Source organism: Sinohyriopsis cumingii, chromosome 15 (assembly GCF_028554795.1).
Source record: "Sinohyriopsis cumingii isolate HCF-2022 chromosome 15, ASM2855479v2, whole genome shotgun sequence".
NCBI classification, from domain to species: Eukaryota; Metazoa; Mollusca; class Bivalvia; order Unionida; family Unionidae; genus Sinohyriopsis; species Sinohyriopsis cumingii.
Genome location: NC_142975.1, coordinates 113,730,407 through 113,748,771, shown reverse-complemented (window position 1 = coordinate 113,748,771; position 18,365 = coordinate 113,730,407). Strand labels below are relative to the sequence as shown.

Below are 18,365 nucleotides of genomic sequence, written 5' to 3'. Positions count from 1 at the left end.
AAAGGCTGTCTAAAGTCTGTCCATAGTTTGTCCAAAGGCTGTCTAAAGTCTGAAGTAAAAAGTCTTCCAATGACATATGAGTAGGAACCTCCTTCAAGTTTGCTTACAAACAATATCACCAAATTAAAAATGATAACTACCAGACTTGATACACAAGAGACCAATTAATTTGAGAAAATGAATTTCAATTATGGCTAGAAGGTAACAGCAAATGCAAATGGATTCACACCATCTTTGTAAGTCCTCATGGACTATTTTTTGCAATGAATTATAGCCATGATTAGTATTGAGTTTTTCTTTTAAAACATTTTTCATAAATATAAGGAGACAAAATGATAAAATATTGTACCAGTTTTAGACTGAATGCCTTGAATAAGATTACCCACAATGACTTGCAATAATGGCAGATTCATTCAGGAATATCCTTGCTTGCCATCATCTGTAACAAATAGTAGACTTTTCCCAAAAATTCAAATTCATTTACTTGCTTTAAATAATTGGGTTCTGGTGTTGACAAAATTTGCAGTTATCATTTTTATTGGGTGAATAATCTGACAACAATCTCCCCCATCAGACTTCCAACTGTTTAACAACAGTTATGATACAATAAATGGAACTGTAATAATGTACTGGAAGTCATAAAAAATTAAACCGCTTCATGCAAAAATTAGGTTATGGATTGTTTTTCCTTGTACTAATTGGAATAGATAGTTAAATCTGATTGTATTTTAGTACAAAAAATACAGAATATACTTAAAATTTGATAAAACATTTCACAGAATAGAAAAAAAAACCTGTTAAGTTCACCACAAGACATGCTATCTTATGATTAGGATAGATGATTAAAATTAGGAAAGGACTACTACTCCAAACTCAAATGCGGAGGGATGTGGGTGGGTGGGGGGGTGATATGGGTTTGTGTAGCGAATGTGAAAGCACTTTTTTAAAAGTTCAACAAAACCATTAAGCTTTATTCTAACTGCACAAGTCAACACAAAATACAAAGAATTATACTGATTACCTCTCAACCAAAATTAAATTAAGCATTCTACTGTAGCCCTGAGTTGCAATTCATACTTGAATCTCGGGCAATTAAACTAGACATGATATTAGAAAAAAAGAAGAAAAAAAAAACTTGATTAATCTAAACATTGTAAATAAAATTCCTGGAATGTATCATTATTTTTTTCATAGCAAAAAACAAAAGCTAAACATTACCATAGTTTCAAACAGAGCCAACCATCCAAAGTTTAAAGATTAACTAACATAATCCCAACTTGACTGAATCAAGATTCATACAAACGTTTATCTAACAAGTGATTTCAAATTATTTTCTTCATAATTGAAGTAAAATTTTAAAAAATGACTTTAATTTAAAAGAAATCAGACAATATTAAGTTCATAAATACTATTTAATAATCTTAGCTATGTACCATCATGAATACAATCTATCTAGAAAACAGCATAAAATTCAAAAGCAAAAGCATGACATGGTTAATTGTTTAATTTCACCAACAAGCAAACAAAAATGTAGAAGTGTAAAGACCTGATTCTTTGTCAAATGGCTAATTTGTAGTGCTAAAAATATTTTGTCAAGTATGTAAATGGTATATGAAGACACTTGGAATGGGGCAATTTTTCATGCAAATAAATTACTATGCTGATTATTTTAGGAAATGTATGACTACAGAGAAACAGATAATGATATATACTTGCCTATTAAATAATATGTAACTGTAAGCAACATAGATCTTGATATTTGCTGTCACATAATGCACATGCAGATCAGGGTCTATATTGTCTCTTCTACTAATTACTATTAACAAACAACAAAGACCTAGATCTGCTGTAATGTGCATGCAGACCAGGGGCTATTTCATCTCTTCTACTGATTAATATTAACAAACAACAAAGACCCAGACCTACTGGTGCATTATATGAAAACAGATCTGTGTCTACGTTGAGTGCAATTTGATCCAAGATGTATGCAAGTATATTGTAAGCTTATTTACCTCTAGACATCCATTTTCTCTGCAAATAATACACCAGTAGCTAGGCTTCACCTCTTTTTTCTTTATGCTGCTTCTGGAAAGAACAAATTAAACTGAACAAAAATTCCTTAAAGGGACAGATGCTTTACTTGGTAAATTGAATTTTCTGGAATTCATGACCATTACTTCCTTTAAATTGCTGAGTGTTGAAGCCATCTCTGACGTTCTTCAGTGATAACAATAGTGTCAAATTAGTTGCTGTGAAGGACATACTGGTTTTAGGATTCGTTCAAAATCCAAATCAATATGGTCATCCATTCAGCTGATTTGTGATTTCAAGATAACCCTCACTGTAATGACTGGAGGTACAATTGGCACTGATTTCATTTATGACCATGTAGGTAATGAAAGTCTACTGGTGAAAACACAATGTTGGTATAACCATCAATTTGCAAGAAGTAGTGACACAAATATTTTTAAGATGGTCAACATGGTGGCCATATTGATGGTCAGTCAGTAATATTGTGTCATACTGGACACTGTAATAGCTCTTCTGATGAAAACACCATGTCAAAATGACTTTCCATTTAAGAGGAACAGCAACAACAAGATTTTAAGTGGACACCATGGTAGCGATATTGGATGTATCAAACTATTTTACCTTAGAGCCAACAAGACCTTATAAGAAGTCTACTTGTTAAAACTCAGTGTCAATACAACTTTATATTTTGGAGGAGTAACAATGACAAGATTTTCAAGATGGTCAGATGTACACCATTTCAATTTAGAACCACAAGACATCATAAGTCTTTCCCACGAAAACCCAATGACCATTCATTCAGGAAATGTAGTGCAAACATTTATTGGAGGTATCTGCACAACGGTGACTGATCACCAGCAAAAGCTCAAAACTAGTGGCACACGGTGTCAAGGGGAGGTAATAGGGTTCCAATATATTGGTTGACAAATGACTACCAACTTAAAAATAAAGTTGCCATTTACAATGATTCGGTCACCAACAAAGCACAATAACTGAGACCTTACAAACATTTTAATGATGTATCTCTACAACTACTTTCACTATTACAAAATCTTTCAATATATTTAAGTGACAGGTGAAATGCAGCCTGAAATATTATTATACATGCCTACCCCAAGAGAGGTTTACGTGTAATTTTTGCTAATATAAGTGGCAAAAAGGTGTAACCTGAGCAAAGAAAGTATAATCTGAGCCTCAAAATGTGTAATCTATATATCACTAGTACTAATATTAGTACCCCTGCAGCACTAAGGCTATGAAATCGTAGTTAATGTATTGCACACCACAATTAAACTATACTCTATGAAAAATGTACATTTATTTTTACTACTAACCTGGATGAGCTGGTCAAAATATTTAGCAAAAATGGGCAAAATCCACGTTGATTAGAACCAGAATACAAACACAAAACATACTGAGAAATTATTTATATTAAACAATAACTTGTAACTAGTCTACATGTCAAACTTCTGCCAAATGATCATAAACTCCACACATTCTGCATGATTAAGTGCTCAATCCGAGTGCTGTATTGCATCACTCTCATATTATTTCTTTACAAATTTATAAAAGTGGTGGTGATTTGTCCTTTTTCTGATGTGACATGTTTTTATGTTGAAAAATGCTCTTCTGCTCTGAGAATTTTCATCCACAAGTTAAGCCATAAAGTCTTTTTTTCACTTAATATCTGGCACCAGTATCATTAAAACTACAGACTGGTCCACTAACTTAATTATCAATATAATAAATCTGTGATGCAAAGTTTCAAATTAAAGAAACCTGTCTGTTTTCCTGGAAATTGATCATTTACAGATGCTATAAATAGAAAATTAGGAAATGACATGTAGATCAGTGATGGACAAATTAACTTTTAAACTGTTCTTTCTCTTTAGAATGTCCTCAAATTTTTATGACAAGTGGGATTAAAGAAATGATAAAAGAAATGAAAGACAACTTTTCATTGCATTCACTGTGCACTGTGTTTTGTTACAATCAATTAATAGTAGACAGACTTTTTTATTATTACATTATGTCATTTGTATCGAGTCCAATCAAATAAACTGAGCGGAATAAAAAAAAGGAGTTAGTGGTCATGTTAGTAACCAGGTCAACTCATTTCAATAGGAGAATCGAATACTGTTCTAAATATTGTTATGTAAGTAACATAATGAAAGTATCTAACATAAACCTGTTGTTTGTTGTACTAATTTGCAATGAGATATGGTTCAGTATCGAGACGCAAGTTCCAAAGTTTGTAGTGAACTTGAAATTCCCCAAAAGGCACTCACAGAATTACTCAAGAATGAGCACCATTACTTGCAACGAAATCATAGCATCAATATTTTACTAATAGAACAATACATATGAAAATCAAATTTTTATGCTGATGTGAAAGGAAATCTTGTTTTGTTGTGATTCAACAGTAACAGTAGAATGTATCCATACGTATAAAAGCAATGACTTAATACATGATGTTTTCTCTGTGTTGAAAACTCCTAAAGAAATATATTTCTAACAATCGCTCAAAGGTTGATTATCATAAAAATGAAGGTAATTTATATGAAAAAGTTAACTACTTAATTAGTAAAAGCATTTTATTGACAATTATTCCCAACACAATAAAAAAAGTATTAAATCAATAAACACTCTCCCCACACCTAGTCTTTTCTTTGTCAATGTCCAGCCTGGATGGCATCCGATTCTTAATTTTTCTTATGTCGATTGGTAGCTTGTGCACTTTGCAATTTTGTACCCTGTTGTGCGTGAGATTTTCAAGGGAGATGTGTACTTATTAAGGTGTGCCAACATAGAAAGTTTCATCAGTGTAGGGTTGAACCAAAGTCTAATAGATCTGATAAATAAACAATGGAATAAATATGAGATGGGTCCGATATCACCAAACTAACATGTATTCAAACTGGAGGGAGGAAAGAAAAACTTGAGCAAGAAAATACTAAATTGTTAATTAATGATGGTTCACTTAGTTTCTTTTCGAGACCATCCATATATATATATATATATATATATATATATATATATATATATATATATATATATATATATATATATATATGATCACTTTTTGGCATAAAATGGAAAAGTTATTTATACAACCAGCATTCTCCAGTAGATTCTTCCCTGCCCCTGAGGACAAGGCCCTGATTCATAAGTCAGAAACTATTCCTAGCTCCACCCATAAAGTACATACACTTACTTGGCATTACAAGGGAGTGAACCTGAGCAGACAGCCATGATTTCTGGGTCTGTCCTTACTTCCAAAGTGCCTTGCCTCTGTGGTCATAACTTGAAAATCACTGACATATCTGACAGAGGGAGCTGCAACAACTAAGGCACTGAACTCATGTCTGTAAGATTGCATGTTAGATCAATAGTGAAGATCGCATGTTAGATCCATAGTGTGGATCCTCATTCATATATATGGACCTCATTTATAACTGAATCCAACTGAAATCTTGATCATACAAACTTATATAGCAAATCCGATCAAAATCTGAGCAAAAATATGGCATCTAGAGAGTTCATAAGAACAGATGCAAGATTAAATCATTCATATGCTTGGATGTTACTCATAAATGAACTTATCTGAAATCTGCATGATACAATCTGAGATACCAAATCCAATCGAAATCTGGTCAGGAATGAGTTCACAAACTCCGCATATCAGATGCATGGTTACCTAATTAAAAGCAATGTGAATGTTGCTCATAACCGAATTCATGCAAGACCTTGATAATACAAGCTTACATACCAAAGACCTTGATAATACAAGCTTACATACCAAAGATTTGATCAAAATGTGGACTCTGGAGTAAGCCCAACCAATAGGATGCAGTCTCACCTCAATTAATATGCATTGATGTTCATAATTATCTGATATCTTGATGATATCAGCTTCCATACAAAAGTTGATTACAATCTTAACAGATATTAAGCCCAGTGTTCACAAGCAAGTACCAATGGACGGATGGATGACAAACAAGTAAAAGGCTCATCTGGCCTTTGACCAAGTGAGCTAACTATGGTTGAATAGAAAGGTCACCAAAGTGTAAAAAATTAGGTCACAGTGACCTATTTTTGGTATAGATGAGCTACTCTATGATGTATCCACCTAACAGTTTTCAAGAGTAGGTGAAATTGATCCAAGCTAATGAGGTCTAATGAAAAGTCAGCTGACAACATAAAAGTAACTCGAGCCCAAAAATTAGCTCACAGTGAGCCAAATTTTTGTATGGCTGAGTTACTTATCCCAAGATGCATCTATGTTACAAATGAATTTCTTTGTGATTATCTGACTCAGAAATCTAAAACTCAAACTCCATCTCAAATATTTCACTTTTTCTTTGCCAGGTGAACAACAAAATGAACAAGAAAGACATTCTATTGTTTTCTAAAAATATAAATTTGTGGAAGAAAAAATGTGGGCAGGTGTACTATTTCATACCTTGCTTTAGACTCTTCTGTGGTGCTGGCATTCATGGAAGAATCAAAGACAGATGTCTCTGATTCCCCATAAAGGAGTTCATCCTCATCATCAATAGTACTGAAAAAGAAACAAAAAATATATGACATAAACAAAATGTATCTAATCTGAAAGCAAAGATATGTTGTGAGCCAATAGTTTGTCATCTTTGCTAGCAAAGATTCTGATATGTTAACCCTATCTAAACCTTGGTAGATCAGTCAGATATTTCAGTGCTTGGGTCTGCTAATTTCACTGGATGTGGCAGCAGGTCAATGCATCCAATCAAAATCAAGCTCCTCCAATTTGAACACTGTTCCTACATGATCAAGAGAAGGGGAGCACACAGCTGGAATTGCTCATAAATAAGCCATTTTCCATTGCCAGTCCATGTTTACACAAACAGATCCTTTCCTGCAAATACAGCTATAATGGCTTCTCTCTGGTATGTAGTCATACTTTTATGTTAAACTTACAAAAGTATCCTTTTTAAGTCAAATGCCTCCACCATTTCTGGCCAATGTACAAAGCACTGCTGTTACACTCTTTTGGTTTGTTGGCATTACATACTAAGGAAAGCAGCTATGACATCTAATAGGTGTCACTAGGGCAAAGTACTGAAATATTTAATCCATCCATAAAGGTGTAAATAGGGGTAACCTGTCAGAACCCAGGCCAGCGAAGATGATTCTTTGTACTTGTATATTTATTTATATTTTGCTTTGTCTATGCATCCATTTTTATCTGTTTATTATAAATATATGAGGGGAGTTTATTACCGATCAATTGATGGATGGTTAAAAGAAAGAGAAAGATGATGCATTGATGGATGGATGGATAAATAAAGGAAGGAAGACTTATTGCAAATGTTGATAAGTTGAAAAAACTGAGTTTTCAATCTAAGTTTATAATGGACTCTACTTTTATAAATGTGGTCAGTTACCAGTTGAGCATCATATGAGTCATAAAAAGTGTTTTCAACATTTTAACCTGTCCATATTGCAACCTTCATGACCTGTGAAATTTATTTAGTACTATATGTAAGAAAGAATTACATAAATTTAGTTAAGAATAACAGATATACTGAACCTCTGGTCTATACTGAAAACTTTGTCAAGAGAAGTTTTCATAGCATTTCTGGACTCTGCTGTGGTCCCTGTATTTTCTTGTTGCTCCTCTTCTACTGTAAAAACACCACTAACATCTCTGTATGCACAAATGGTGAATATTTTTGGCTTCTGAAATCAAAATACTGCCTTCATTAGATTAAATAGTTTTCCTGTACAAAATATGTCTTCATTAGTGATGTGCCCATACAGGGATGCACACTGCTATTAATATAATGCAAATATTTTTGTCAATCAACTATATCTGTTAAGTCTGGTTGGAACAGCAATAACTTCTTTTGAAACATTTCTTCAATAATAATTACCCAATCTTAATACCTCAGGAGAACTACTACTACTTGCAAGTCCAGCTAAAACATTTTAGCTAAAAAGCTTAAGGTTGTCTCTCCACCTAGGCTGCAATTAGAGTGAAACTTTGTCATCAAAAACAGAAAGAATAGAAAAGCTGGAAAATTTCTAGATGGAGTATACTTTCCTTTGAAGAGAACACTCCTCAAACTTGCTTTAAGGAAGAAAATATAAAAAATGCTTGTATGTGGATAGTGAGGCCTCTCTGTCTCTTGAGAGCAACTACTTGGCATGAACAGAAGCAGTAATTCAAATATTCATGGAATTTAGCATCCATATGTGCATTAAAGGAAGATCACTCTAACTACCACCTAGGTAGGCAGGTAACTTTCAGATTTTTAGCTCAAAAGTTTTAATCTGAGGGGGCTGGATTTAAAAGGTAGTAGTAGTTTTCATAGAATATGATGATCAGGCAACATATTGGAAGAAGAAATGGTGAAACTCTATGTGACCTGGAAAAAAATCCAAAGGCTATGATGCAGAAATGAAATTCATTATTAATATAATATTATGGAGTGAGACAGAGGAACAGGGTAAGCAATGGATGTATTGTTATAGGGTGAGAAGAGGAACATGGGTAAGCAATTGATGTAATGTTATAGGGTGGGACATGGACATGGGCAATCAATGGATGTTATGTTATAGGGTGAGAAAGAGGAACATGGGTAAGCAATGGATGTAATGTTAAAAGTGGGACATAGAGGCATGGATAAGCAATGGATGTAATGCTAAAAGTGGGACATAGGGACATGGGTAAGCAATGGATGCATTGTTATATAGTAAGAAAGAGGAACATGTGTAAGCAATTGATGTCATGTTATAGGGTGAGAAAGAGGAACATGGGTAAGCACTGGATGTATTGTTATAGGGTCAGAAAGCAATGGATGTAATGTTACAGGGCAGGACATAGGGAAATGGGTAAGCAATGGATGTCATGTTATAGGGTGAGAAAGAGGAACATGGGTAAGCAATTGATGTAATGTTATAGGGTGGGACATGGACATGGGCAATCAATGGATGTTATGTTATAGGGTGAGAAAGAGGAACATGGGTAAGCAATGGATGTAATGTTAAAAGTGGGGCATAGAGGCATGGGTAAGCAATGGATGTAATGCTAAAAGTGGGACATAGGGACATGGGTAAGCAATGGATGCATTGTTATATAGTAAGAAAGAGGAACATGTGTAAGCAATGGATGTCATGTTATAGGGTGAGAAAGAGGAACATGGGTAAGCACTGGATGTATTGTTATAGGGTCAGAAAGAGGAACATGTGTAAGCAATGGATGTCATGTTATAGGGTCAGAAAGAGGAACATGGGTAAGCAATTGATGTAATGTTATAGGGTGGGACATGGACATGGGCAATCAATGAATGTCATGTTATAGGGTGAGAAAGAGGAACATGGGTAAGCAATGGATGTAATGTTATAGGGTGGGACATAGGGAGATGGGCAATCAATGAATGTCATGTTATAGGGTGAGAAAGAGGAACATGGGTAAGCAATGGATGTAATGTTATAGGGTGGGACATAGAGACATGGGCAATCAATGAATGTCATGTTATAGGGTGAGAAAGACAAACATGGGTAAGCAATGGATGTAATGTTAAAAGTGGGACATAGGTAAGCAATGGATGTATTGTTATAGGGTGAGAAAGAGGATCATAGGAAATCAATGAATGTATTGTTATAGGGTGAGAAAGAGGAACAATGATAAGCAATGGATGTATTGTTATAGGGTCAGAAAGAGGAACATGGGTAAGCAATGGATGTAATGTTATAAGGTGAGAAAGAGGAACATGGGTAAGCACTGGATATATTGTTATAGGGTCAGAAAGAGGAACATGGGTAAGCAATTGATGTAATGTTATAGGGTGAGAGGGAGGAACATAAGTAACCAATGGATGTAATGTTAAAAGTGGGACATAGTGACATGGGTAAGCAATGGATGTATTGTTATAGGGTCAGAAAGAGGAACATGGGTAAGCAATTGATGTAATGTTATAGGGTGGGACATGGACATGGGCAATCAGTGGATATAATGTTATAGGGTGAGACATAAGGATATGGGTAAGCATTGGGTGTATTGTTATAGGGTGAGAAAGAGTGACGTCGGCAAACAATGGATGTAATGTTATAGGGTGGGACATAAGAACATGGGTAAGCAATGGATGTAATGTTATAGGGCAGTCCATAGGGACATGGGTAAGCAATGGATGTCATGTTATAGGGTGAGAAAGAGGAACATGGGTAAGCACTGGATGTATTGTTATAGGGTCAGAAAGCAATGGATGTAATGTTATAGGGCAGTACATAGGGACATGGGTAAGCAATGGATGTCATGTTATAGGGTGAGAAAGAGGAACATGGGAAAGCAATGAATGTAATGTTATAGTGTGGGACATGGACATGGGCAATCAATGGATGTCATGTTATAGGGTGAGAAAGAGGAACATGGGAAAGCAATGGATGTAATGTTATAGGGTGAGAGGGAGGAACATAAGTAACCAATGGATGTAATGTTAAAAGTGGGACATAGTGACATGGGTAAGCAATGGATGTATTGTTATAGGGTCAGAAAGAGGAACATGGGTAAGCAATTGATGTAATGTTATAGGGTGGGACATGGACATGGGCAATCAGTGGATATAATGTTATAGGGTGAGACATAAGGATATGGGTAAGCATTGGGTGTATTGTTATAGGGTGAGAAAGAGTGACGTCGGCAAACAATGGATGTAATGTTATAGGGTGGGACATAAGAACATGGGTAAGCAATGGATGTAATGTTATAGGGCAGTCCATAGGGACATGGGTAAGCAATGGATGTCATGTTATAGGGTGAGAAAGAGGAACATGGGTAAGCACTGGATGTATTGTTATAGGGTCAGAAAGCAATGGATGTAATGTTATAGGGCAGTACATAGGGACATGGGTAAGCAATGGATGTCATGTTATAGGGTGAGAAAGAGGAACATGGGAAAGCAATGAATGTAATGTTATAGTGTGGGACATGGACATGGGCAATCAATGGATGTCATGTTATAGGGTGAGAAAGAGGAACATGGGAAAGCAATGGATGTAATGTTATAGGGTGAGAGGGAGGAACATAAGTAACCAATGGATGTAATGTTAAAAGTGGGACATAGTGACATGGGTAAGCAATGGATGTATTGTTATAGGGTCAGAAAGAGGAACATGGGTAAGCAATTGATGTAATGTTATAGGGTGGGACATGGACATGGGCAATCAGTGGATATAATGTTATAGGGTGAGACATAAGGATATGGGTAAGCAATTGGTGTATTGTTATAGGGTGAGAAAGAGTGACGTCGGCAAACAATGGATGTAATGTTATAGGGTGGGACATAAGAACATGGGTAAGCAATGGATGTAATGTTATAGGGTGAGAAAGAGGAACATGGGTAAGCACTGGATGTATTGTTATAGGGTCAGAAAGCAATGGATGTAATGTTATAGGGCAGTACATAGGGACATGGGTAAGCAATGGATGTCATGTTATAGGGTGAGAAAGAGGAACATGGGTAAGCACTGGATGTATTGTTATAGGGTCAGAAAGCAATGGATGTAATGTTATAGGGCAGTACATAGGGACATGGGTAAGCAATGGATGTCATGTTATAGGGTGAGAAAGAGGAACATGGGAAAGCAATGAATGTAATGTTATAGTGTGGGACATGGACATGGGCAATCAATGGATGTCATGTTATAGGGTGAGAAAGAGGAACATGGGTAAGCAATGGATGTAATGTTATAGGGCAGGACATAGGGACATGGGTAAGCAATGGCTGTCATGTTATAGGGTGAGAAAGAGGAACATGGGTAAGCAATGGATGTAATGTTATAGGGCAGGACATAGGGACATGGGTAAGCAATGGATGTAATGTTATAGGGTGGGACATGGACATGGGTAAACAATGGATGTAATGTTATAGGGTGAGAAAGACAAACATGGGTAAGCAATGGATGTAATGTTAAAAGTGGGACATAGGTAAGCAATGGATGTATTGTTATAGGGTGAGAAAGAGGAACATGGGAAAGCAATGGATGTAATGTTATAGGGCAGGACATAGGGACATGGGTAAACAATGGATGTAATGTTATAGGGTGAGAAAGACAAACATGGGTAAGCAATGGATGTAATGTTAAAAGTGGGACATAGGTAAGCAATGGATGTATTGTTATAGGGTGAGAAAGAGGATCATAGGAAATCAATGAATGTATTGTTATAGGGTGAGAAAGAGGAACAATGATAAGCAATGGATGTATTGTTATAGGGTGAGAAAGAGGAACATGGGTAAGCAATGGATGTCATGTTATAGGGTGAGAAAGAGGAACATGGGAAAGCAATGGATGTAATGTTATAGGGTGAGAAAGACAAACATGGGTAAGCAATGGATGTAATGTTAAAAGTGGGACATAGGTAAGCAATGGATGTATTGTTATAGGGTGAGAAAGAGGAACAATGATAAGCAATGGATATATTGTTATAGGGTCAGAAAGAGGAACATGGGTAAGCAATGGATGTAATGTTATAAGGTGAGAAAGAGGAACATGAGTAAGCACTGGATATATTGTTATAGGGTCAGAAAGAGGAACATGGGTAAGCAATTGATGTAATGTTATAGGGTGAGAGAGAGGAACATAAGTAACCAATGGATGTAATGTTAAAAGTGGGACATAGTGAAATGGGTAAGCAATGGATGTATTGTTATAGGGTCAGAAAGAGGAACATGGGTAAGCAATTGATGTAATGTTATAGGGTGGGACATAGGGACATGGGAAAGCAATTGATGTAATGTTATAGGGTGGGACATAGGGACATGGGAAAGCAATGGATGTCATGTTATAGGGCAGGGTAGAGGGATATGGGTAAGAAATGGATGTGGTAAGCAATAGATGTTGTAAGGCAAGACAGAGGAACATTGGTAATCAATAGATGTAATGTTATGAGATGGGACAGAGGGACAGGGGTAATCAATGGATGTAATGTTATGAGATAGGACAGAGGGACAGGGGTAAAGTTATGAGATGGGACAGGGGTAAGCAACGGATGTAGTTATTGGGCAGGACAAAGGAACATGGGTAAGCAATGGATGTAATGTTATGGGACAGCACAAAGGAACATGGGTAAGCAATGGATGCAATGTTATGGGACAGGACAAAGGAACACGGGTAAGCAATGGATGTAATGTTATTGGGTAGGACAAAGGAACACGGGTAATCAATGGATGTTATGTTATGAGATGGGACAGAGGGACAGGGGTAATCAATGGATGTAATGTTATGAGATAGGACAGAGGGACAGGGGTAAGCAATGGATGTAATATTATGGGGCAGGACAAAGGAACATGGGTAAGCAATGGATGTAATGTTATGGGGCAAGACAGCTGTTGTTGTTGTTGTAGAGTTAAACACCATTTTTCAGCACAGGATAGGCTGGCTATACATAGCGGCAAGTATAAATGGTGGAGGAAGAACCAGGGAAAACCCCAGAAAAAACCACCAACCCATGAAAAACTACTGGCAAGCTTTCTCATATAACCATATTGGCCAAATCGAGACTCGAACCCATGCAGACATAGGTGAGATGGCAGTGATCCATAATGGTAGTGTTTTAGGAACATGGGTAAGCAATGCCTGTATTAATATGGAGCAGGAAAATGGGTAAGCAATGGATGTAATTTTATTGGCCAGGACAGAGGGACAAGAGTAAGTAATGGATGTAATGCTATGGGGCAGAACAGAGGGACATGGGTCACATTTCTATTCCCCTTACTACAAGATGGCATAAAAAGAAAGAAAATATTAAATATAGATTTCCTTTATTAAAAGAAAGAAAATATTAAATATAGATTTCCTTTATTGAAAGGTTAACTGGTTTTTCATAGCCACAATACAAAATTGTTTTACAATGGTTACAATGCTTTAAAAATTAAGGCAATATTATAATGCATTTGTGCTTATGTTCAAGTAAAGAAAATAATTATATTTATGGTATTACCTAGGAAAAATATGCATACTATGTGAATCCAAAGCAAATAACATCCAATCAATTTAGTTGGTTTGTTTAATTCAAGGTAAGATTTTGCTTCCAACTATTGATTAACAGTATTTGTTCAATTAGCTGGGCTTGTATACTTACTGAGTTGTGTTGACGTTTGTTAACAACCAGTCTGAAGTAGCTGATTTACAGCATCTTTTCAATTAGATGCACTTATATACCTACCGAGGTGACTTGAGGTTTGCTGACAACCAGTCTGGAAGTAGCTCCCAAACCTTCAGGTCTGAGGGTCATCATCATTACATGACCCTCATCCCCAAGCAGAAGAATGTATGGGTCAGCCACAGAACAGTGAACAATTGGGGAACCAATGTCAATAGGAATGTGCTGCAACTGTTGAACTAAAATAAGAACAGAGGATTACATATTACTTCCGTGAAGATTAAAATATGAACAGAAGATAAAATATTATTTTTGTGATTATTAAAATGTGAATGAAAATTAAGCATTAGTTCTGTCAAGACTAAAATAGTTGTACTTCATTTAATACACACTTTTGTTCAGATTTCAGTTGGGGTTTCCTTCAAATGTTCTTTGTGAAAAGATATCTCCAATACTGAAGAGTCCTTCAAGGCAAATTTCACTGTTATTAGTAATTAGAAGGTCATATATCTACATCAGCTGAGTCAGCAATTTATATTCTTCTAGCAGATGACCTAACTCAAATCTGGTAACTGTTCTCATCCTTCCCAGACTGTATCTGCAAAATGCATTTTCAGAAATCAGTCTGGAGAAAAAGAACATGAAGAGTCATTCAGAAATCAGTCTGGAGAAAAAGAACAAGAAGAGTCATTCAGACGGACTGATCATCTAATGGCAAAAAAGAATTTCCAGGAAAAATTCAAGATAAATCCATTTCTTACTTTTACCTGCTGAGTACTGCATGCATCTCTGATATTCTTCAGCATATTTTCACATTAGCTGCTGTGGTGACAATAATGGATGCCATATTGGTACCAATTCATTTGGGACCAAATAGACATCATTACAAGTCTTTTTGGTGAAATTCTCACATTAATATGATCATCAATTTCAAAGGAGCAGTGACAAAATGTCAAGGCTGCCATCATGGAAGCCACACTGTATGTACCAGTGGCATCATGTTCATTTAGGACCAACTAGGTCTCAAAGAATTCTATTGGTGAAATCCAATGTTGATATGGCCATCCATTTATATATAATAGAGTTAAGATTTTCAAGCTCACCATTTTAGGCCCAACTAAACACCATCAGATATCTTCTGATGAAAACTCCATGTCAAAATGACTGTCCATTTAAGTGCAGTAATAACAAGATTTTCAAGATGGCAACCATGGTGACCATACTGGACCTAATATTGGCACCATTTTAATTTAGGACCAACAAGACATCTTAAGAAGTCTTCTGGTGAAAACAACAAGCTGATGCAACTTTTTTTTCTACTGAGGAGTAACAAGATTTGTATGATGGCTGCTGTAGTGGCTATAATGAATTTCAGATTGTCACCATTTGCATTTAGGACCAATCAGACATCAAAAGAAGTTGCCTAGTGAAAGTGCAATATCAACACAACCAATCATCAAGGATTATGGTTGTCAAAATTTTCATTTCAGATCAACTAGATATCATAAGAAATCTTTCAGTGAAAACCTCATATTGAAAAAGCCAGTTACTCAGGACAAGTAGTGAGAAGATTATCAAGATGGCTACTGTGTTGGCCATCTTGGATGTCTGCACAGCATTTTTATTTACTGCCAACTATGCAACATATGAAGCCTTTTAGTAACAGTCTGATGTTGATATGACAATCCATTCATGAAGAGTGGCAATAATAAGATTTTCGAGCTGGCCACTGTGGTGACTATACAGGATATGCAAACAGCACCATTTTCATTTTGGACCAACATAACAAGTCCTCCAATATTCCAATATGACTTTTCATTCTGGTGGAGAACCGATGACACATTTCTCAAAATGGCTTCTGTGCCAGCCATACTGGATATCAGATTGGCACCCTTATCATTTAGGACTAACAAGATATAATAAAAAGTCTTTCTGTGAAATTCCCATGCTGATATGACCATCCATTCAGAAGGAGTAGCAAAAATATTTTTCAAGATGGCCACTGTAGCAGCCATCTTGACTGTCCAACCAACATCATTTTATTTAGGATCAAGAAGACCATGGGTTGAATGTGTTTGTAAAGCTCACAGCAATCCTAAAAGAAGTTTAGATGAAGCAGCAATAATAAATTTGTGCCATTGCGCGGATGGATGATTAACAACATACTATCCAATCCTAGCCGCCTGATGTTGAATTTATTACATCAACTAGGTAGGTTTTGATCTCATCCCTTATTAAAGTGCCGACATCATTCAGACTGACATAAATATACATATGTCAATAAAGATTATAGGTTTATATACAACTGTTCTTATAACATTCTCTCTGACCATATATATTTTACTGTCCTATAGCTTAAAGCTGTGAAATGGCATGTCTTGCTTTACTATTTGTTGTGTTTAATCTTAGTGAAACTCAAAATGACTCATTTTGATTTAACTTAATTTTTTCCCTGGTTTGACTATCCATTGCAAAGCTTAAGACAATATTGCTTATCAAAATTTCTTAAAAATTTTGAATGTATTCTATTTTGACTGTATTGACTGTATTGACATGTTGTGACAGCTTACACTACAAACCATCTTGGGAAAAAATTTTAGTGTGAGGCAGTCATACAGGTCTCAGAAACTGGACAACAAATGAGAAAACACAAACACTGGACAGGCAACAAATAGCATCATATATTTCTGACACAGGAATCAAATCTGGGATTGCAGATGTCACAGAATTGTATAAATCCTTTTATTTACTAAATACATGTACTCGGGTTTCATTTTTTTGTGTTCAATGATTCCCAAGGGTGATTTATGTATATTCTACAAAGATTTCGAAATAGTGAGCTCGGTTCGTCCTATGCCGCATTCACCCCTTGTCTTTGTACTGTGTAAGGTCATTTATTTGTATTATTTAGTTTGTGCGGGTTATGTTAACTGATCCAATATTTGGATATTCGTTCATTGGCATCCGTTAGTCTCGAGAGACGATGGAACTGCGCCCATGAGAGATGTCCCGGTTGGTGGTTGTGCAGTGTCTGCTGTGGCTAAGTAGTCCAATTCGGGAGTGGCAGTCCCTGCTGCACTTGCTGCACTTGAAGGTTGTGTCAGGTGTTGGATGAAACTGCTTCTTCTTCCTCTGCGATCGTCTTTCATCAGCTAGCAAGCGTTGCTTGTCCTCTCCGGCTTTCAGACCAGTGATCAGAGCATGATGCCAGCCTGATCTGTCTAGAGCGAGCTCTTCCCAGGTGTTGACATCAATATCAAGGGCTTTCATGTCATGCTTACAGACATCCTTGAAGCGGAGATGTGTCTGTCCGATCAACCTTTTGCCAGAGGCGAGTTCCGAATAAAGAATGTCTTTGGGGATCCGTCCGTCAACCATCCGACGTACATGGCCCAGCCATCTGATGTGGCGTTGGCGGAGGAGTGTGATCATGCTGGGAATCTCGGCACGCTCGAGCACCTCGTTGTTTGTTACTCGATCGCTCCAGGTGATCCCAAGTATGCGTCGGAGGCATCGCATGTGAAAGGCACTCAGTCTTTTCTCTTGTGAGGCATACAGAGTCCAAGTTTCACTGGCATACATAAGAGTGCTTAGCACGCATGCACGGTACACGGTGATCTTAGTGTTCATGGTCAGCATGCTGTTGTTCCACACTCTCTGCGACAACCTGGAGAGAGTTGTTGATGCCTTTCTGATCCGCTTGTTGAGCTCAGCATCAAGCGAGAGGTTGTTGGTGATGGTAGAGCCGAGGTACGAAAACTGACTCACCACCTCAAGTTCATAGTTGTTGATGATGATGCTTGGGGGATCCGCGTCCTTAACCATCACGTTTGTTTTCTTTAGGCTTATGGTTAACCCAAACTCATCACATGCTTTAGCAAAGTGGGCCATCAGGTGCTGAAGCTCAGCTTCTGTGTGGGTGGCTAGAGCAGCATCGTCTGCAAAGAGCATGTCCCTGATAGTTACTTCACGCACTTTGCTCTTTGCCTTCAGTTGTGCCAGGTTGAACAGTCTACCGTCTGATTGTGTGTGCAGGTAAATCCCTTCTGTGGACATCCCAAAGGTGTGCTTTAGCAGGACTGTGAAGAAGATGCCGAAGAGCGTGGGGGCAAGGACACAGCCCTGTTTAACTCCACTGCGGATGTCAAAGGGGTCGGATGTTGAGCCATCGTACTGCACTGTGCCTTTCATG

At 36.8% G+C, this 18,365-nt stretch overlaps 1 protein-coding gene across 1 annotated transcript in view; it reads right to left on the bottom strand.

Moving 5' to 3' along the window:
* Positions 1-18,365, bottom strand: part of LOC149782517 (cleavage and polyadenylation specificity factor subunit 1-like) — a 152,093-nt gene that overhangs the window by 57,055 nt on the left and 76,673 nt on the right. Inside the window, exons 19-22 of the mRNA XM_089933943.1 lie at positions 14,237-14,412; positions 7,601-7,749; positions 6,494-6,592; positions 2,013-2,085 (exon numbers count right to left, since the gene is read on the bottom strand). Coding sequence (XP_089790069.1) covers positions 2,013-2,085; positions 6,494-6,592; positions 7,601-7,749; positions 14,237-14,412 — 497 coding nt within the window. The remainder of the gene's footprint in view (positions 1-2,012; positions 2,086-6,493; positions 6,593-7,600; positions 7,750-14,236; positions 14,413-18,365) is intronic.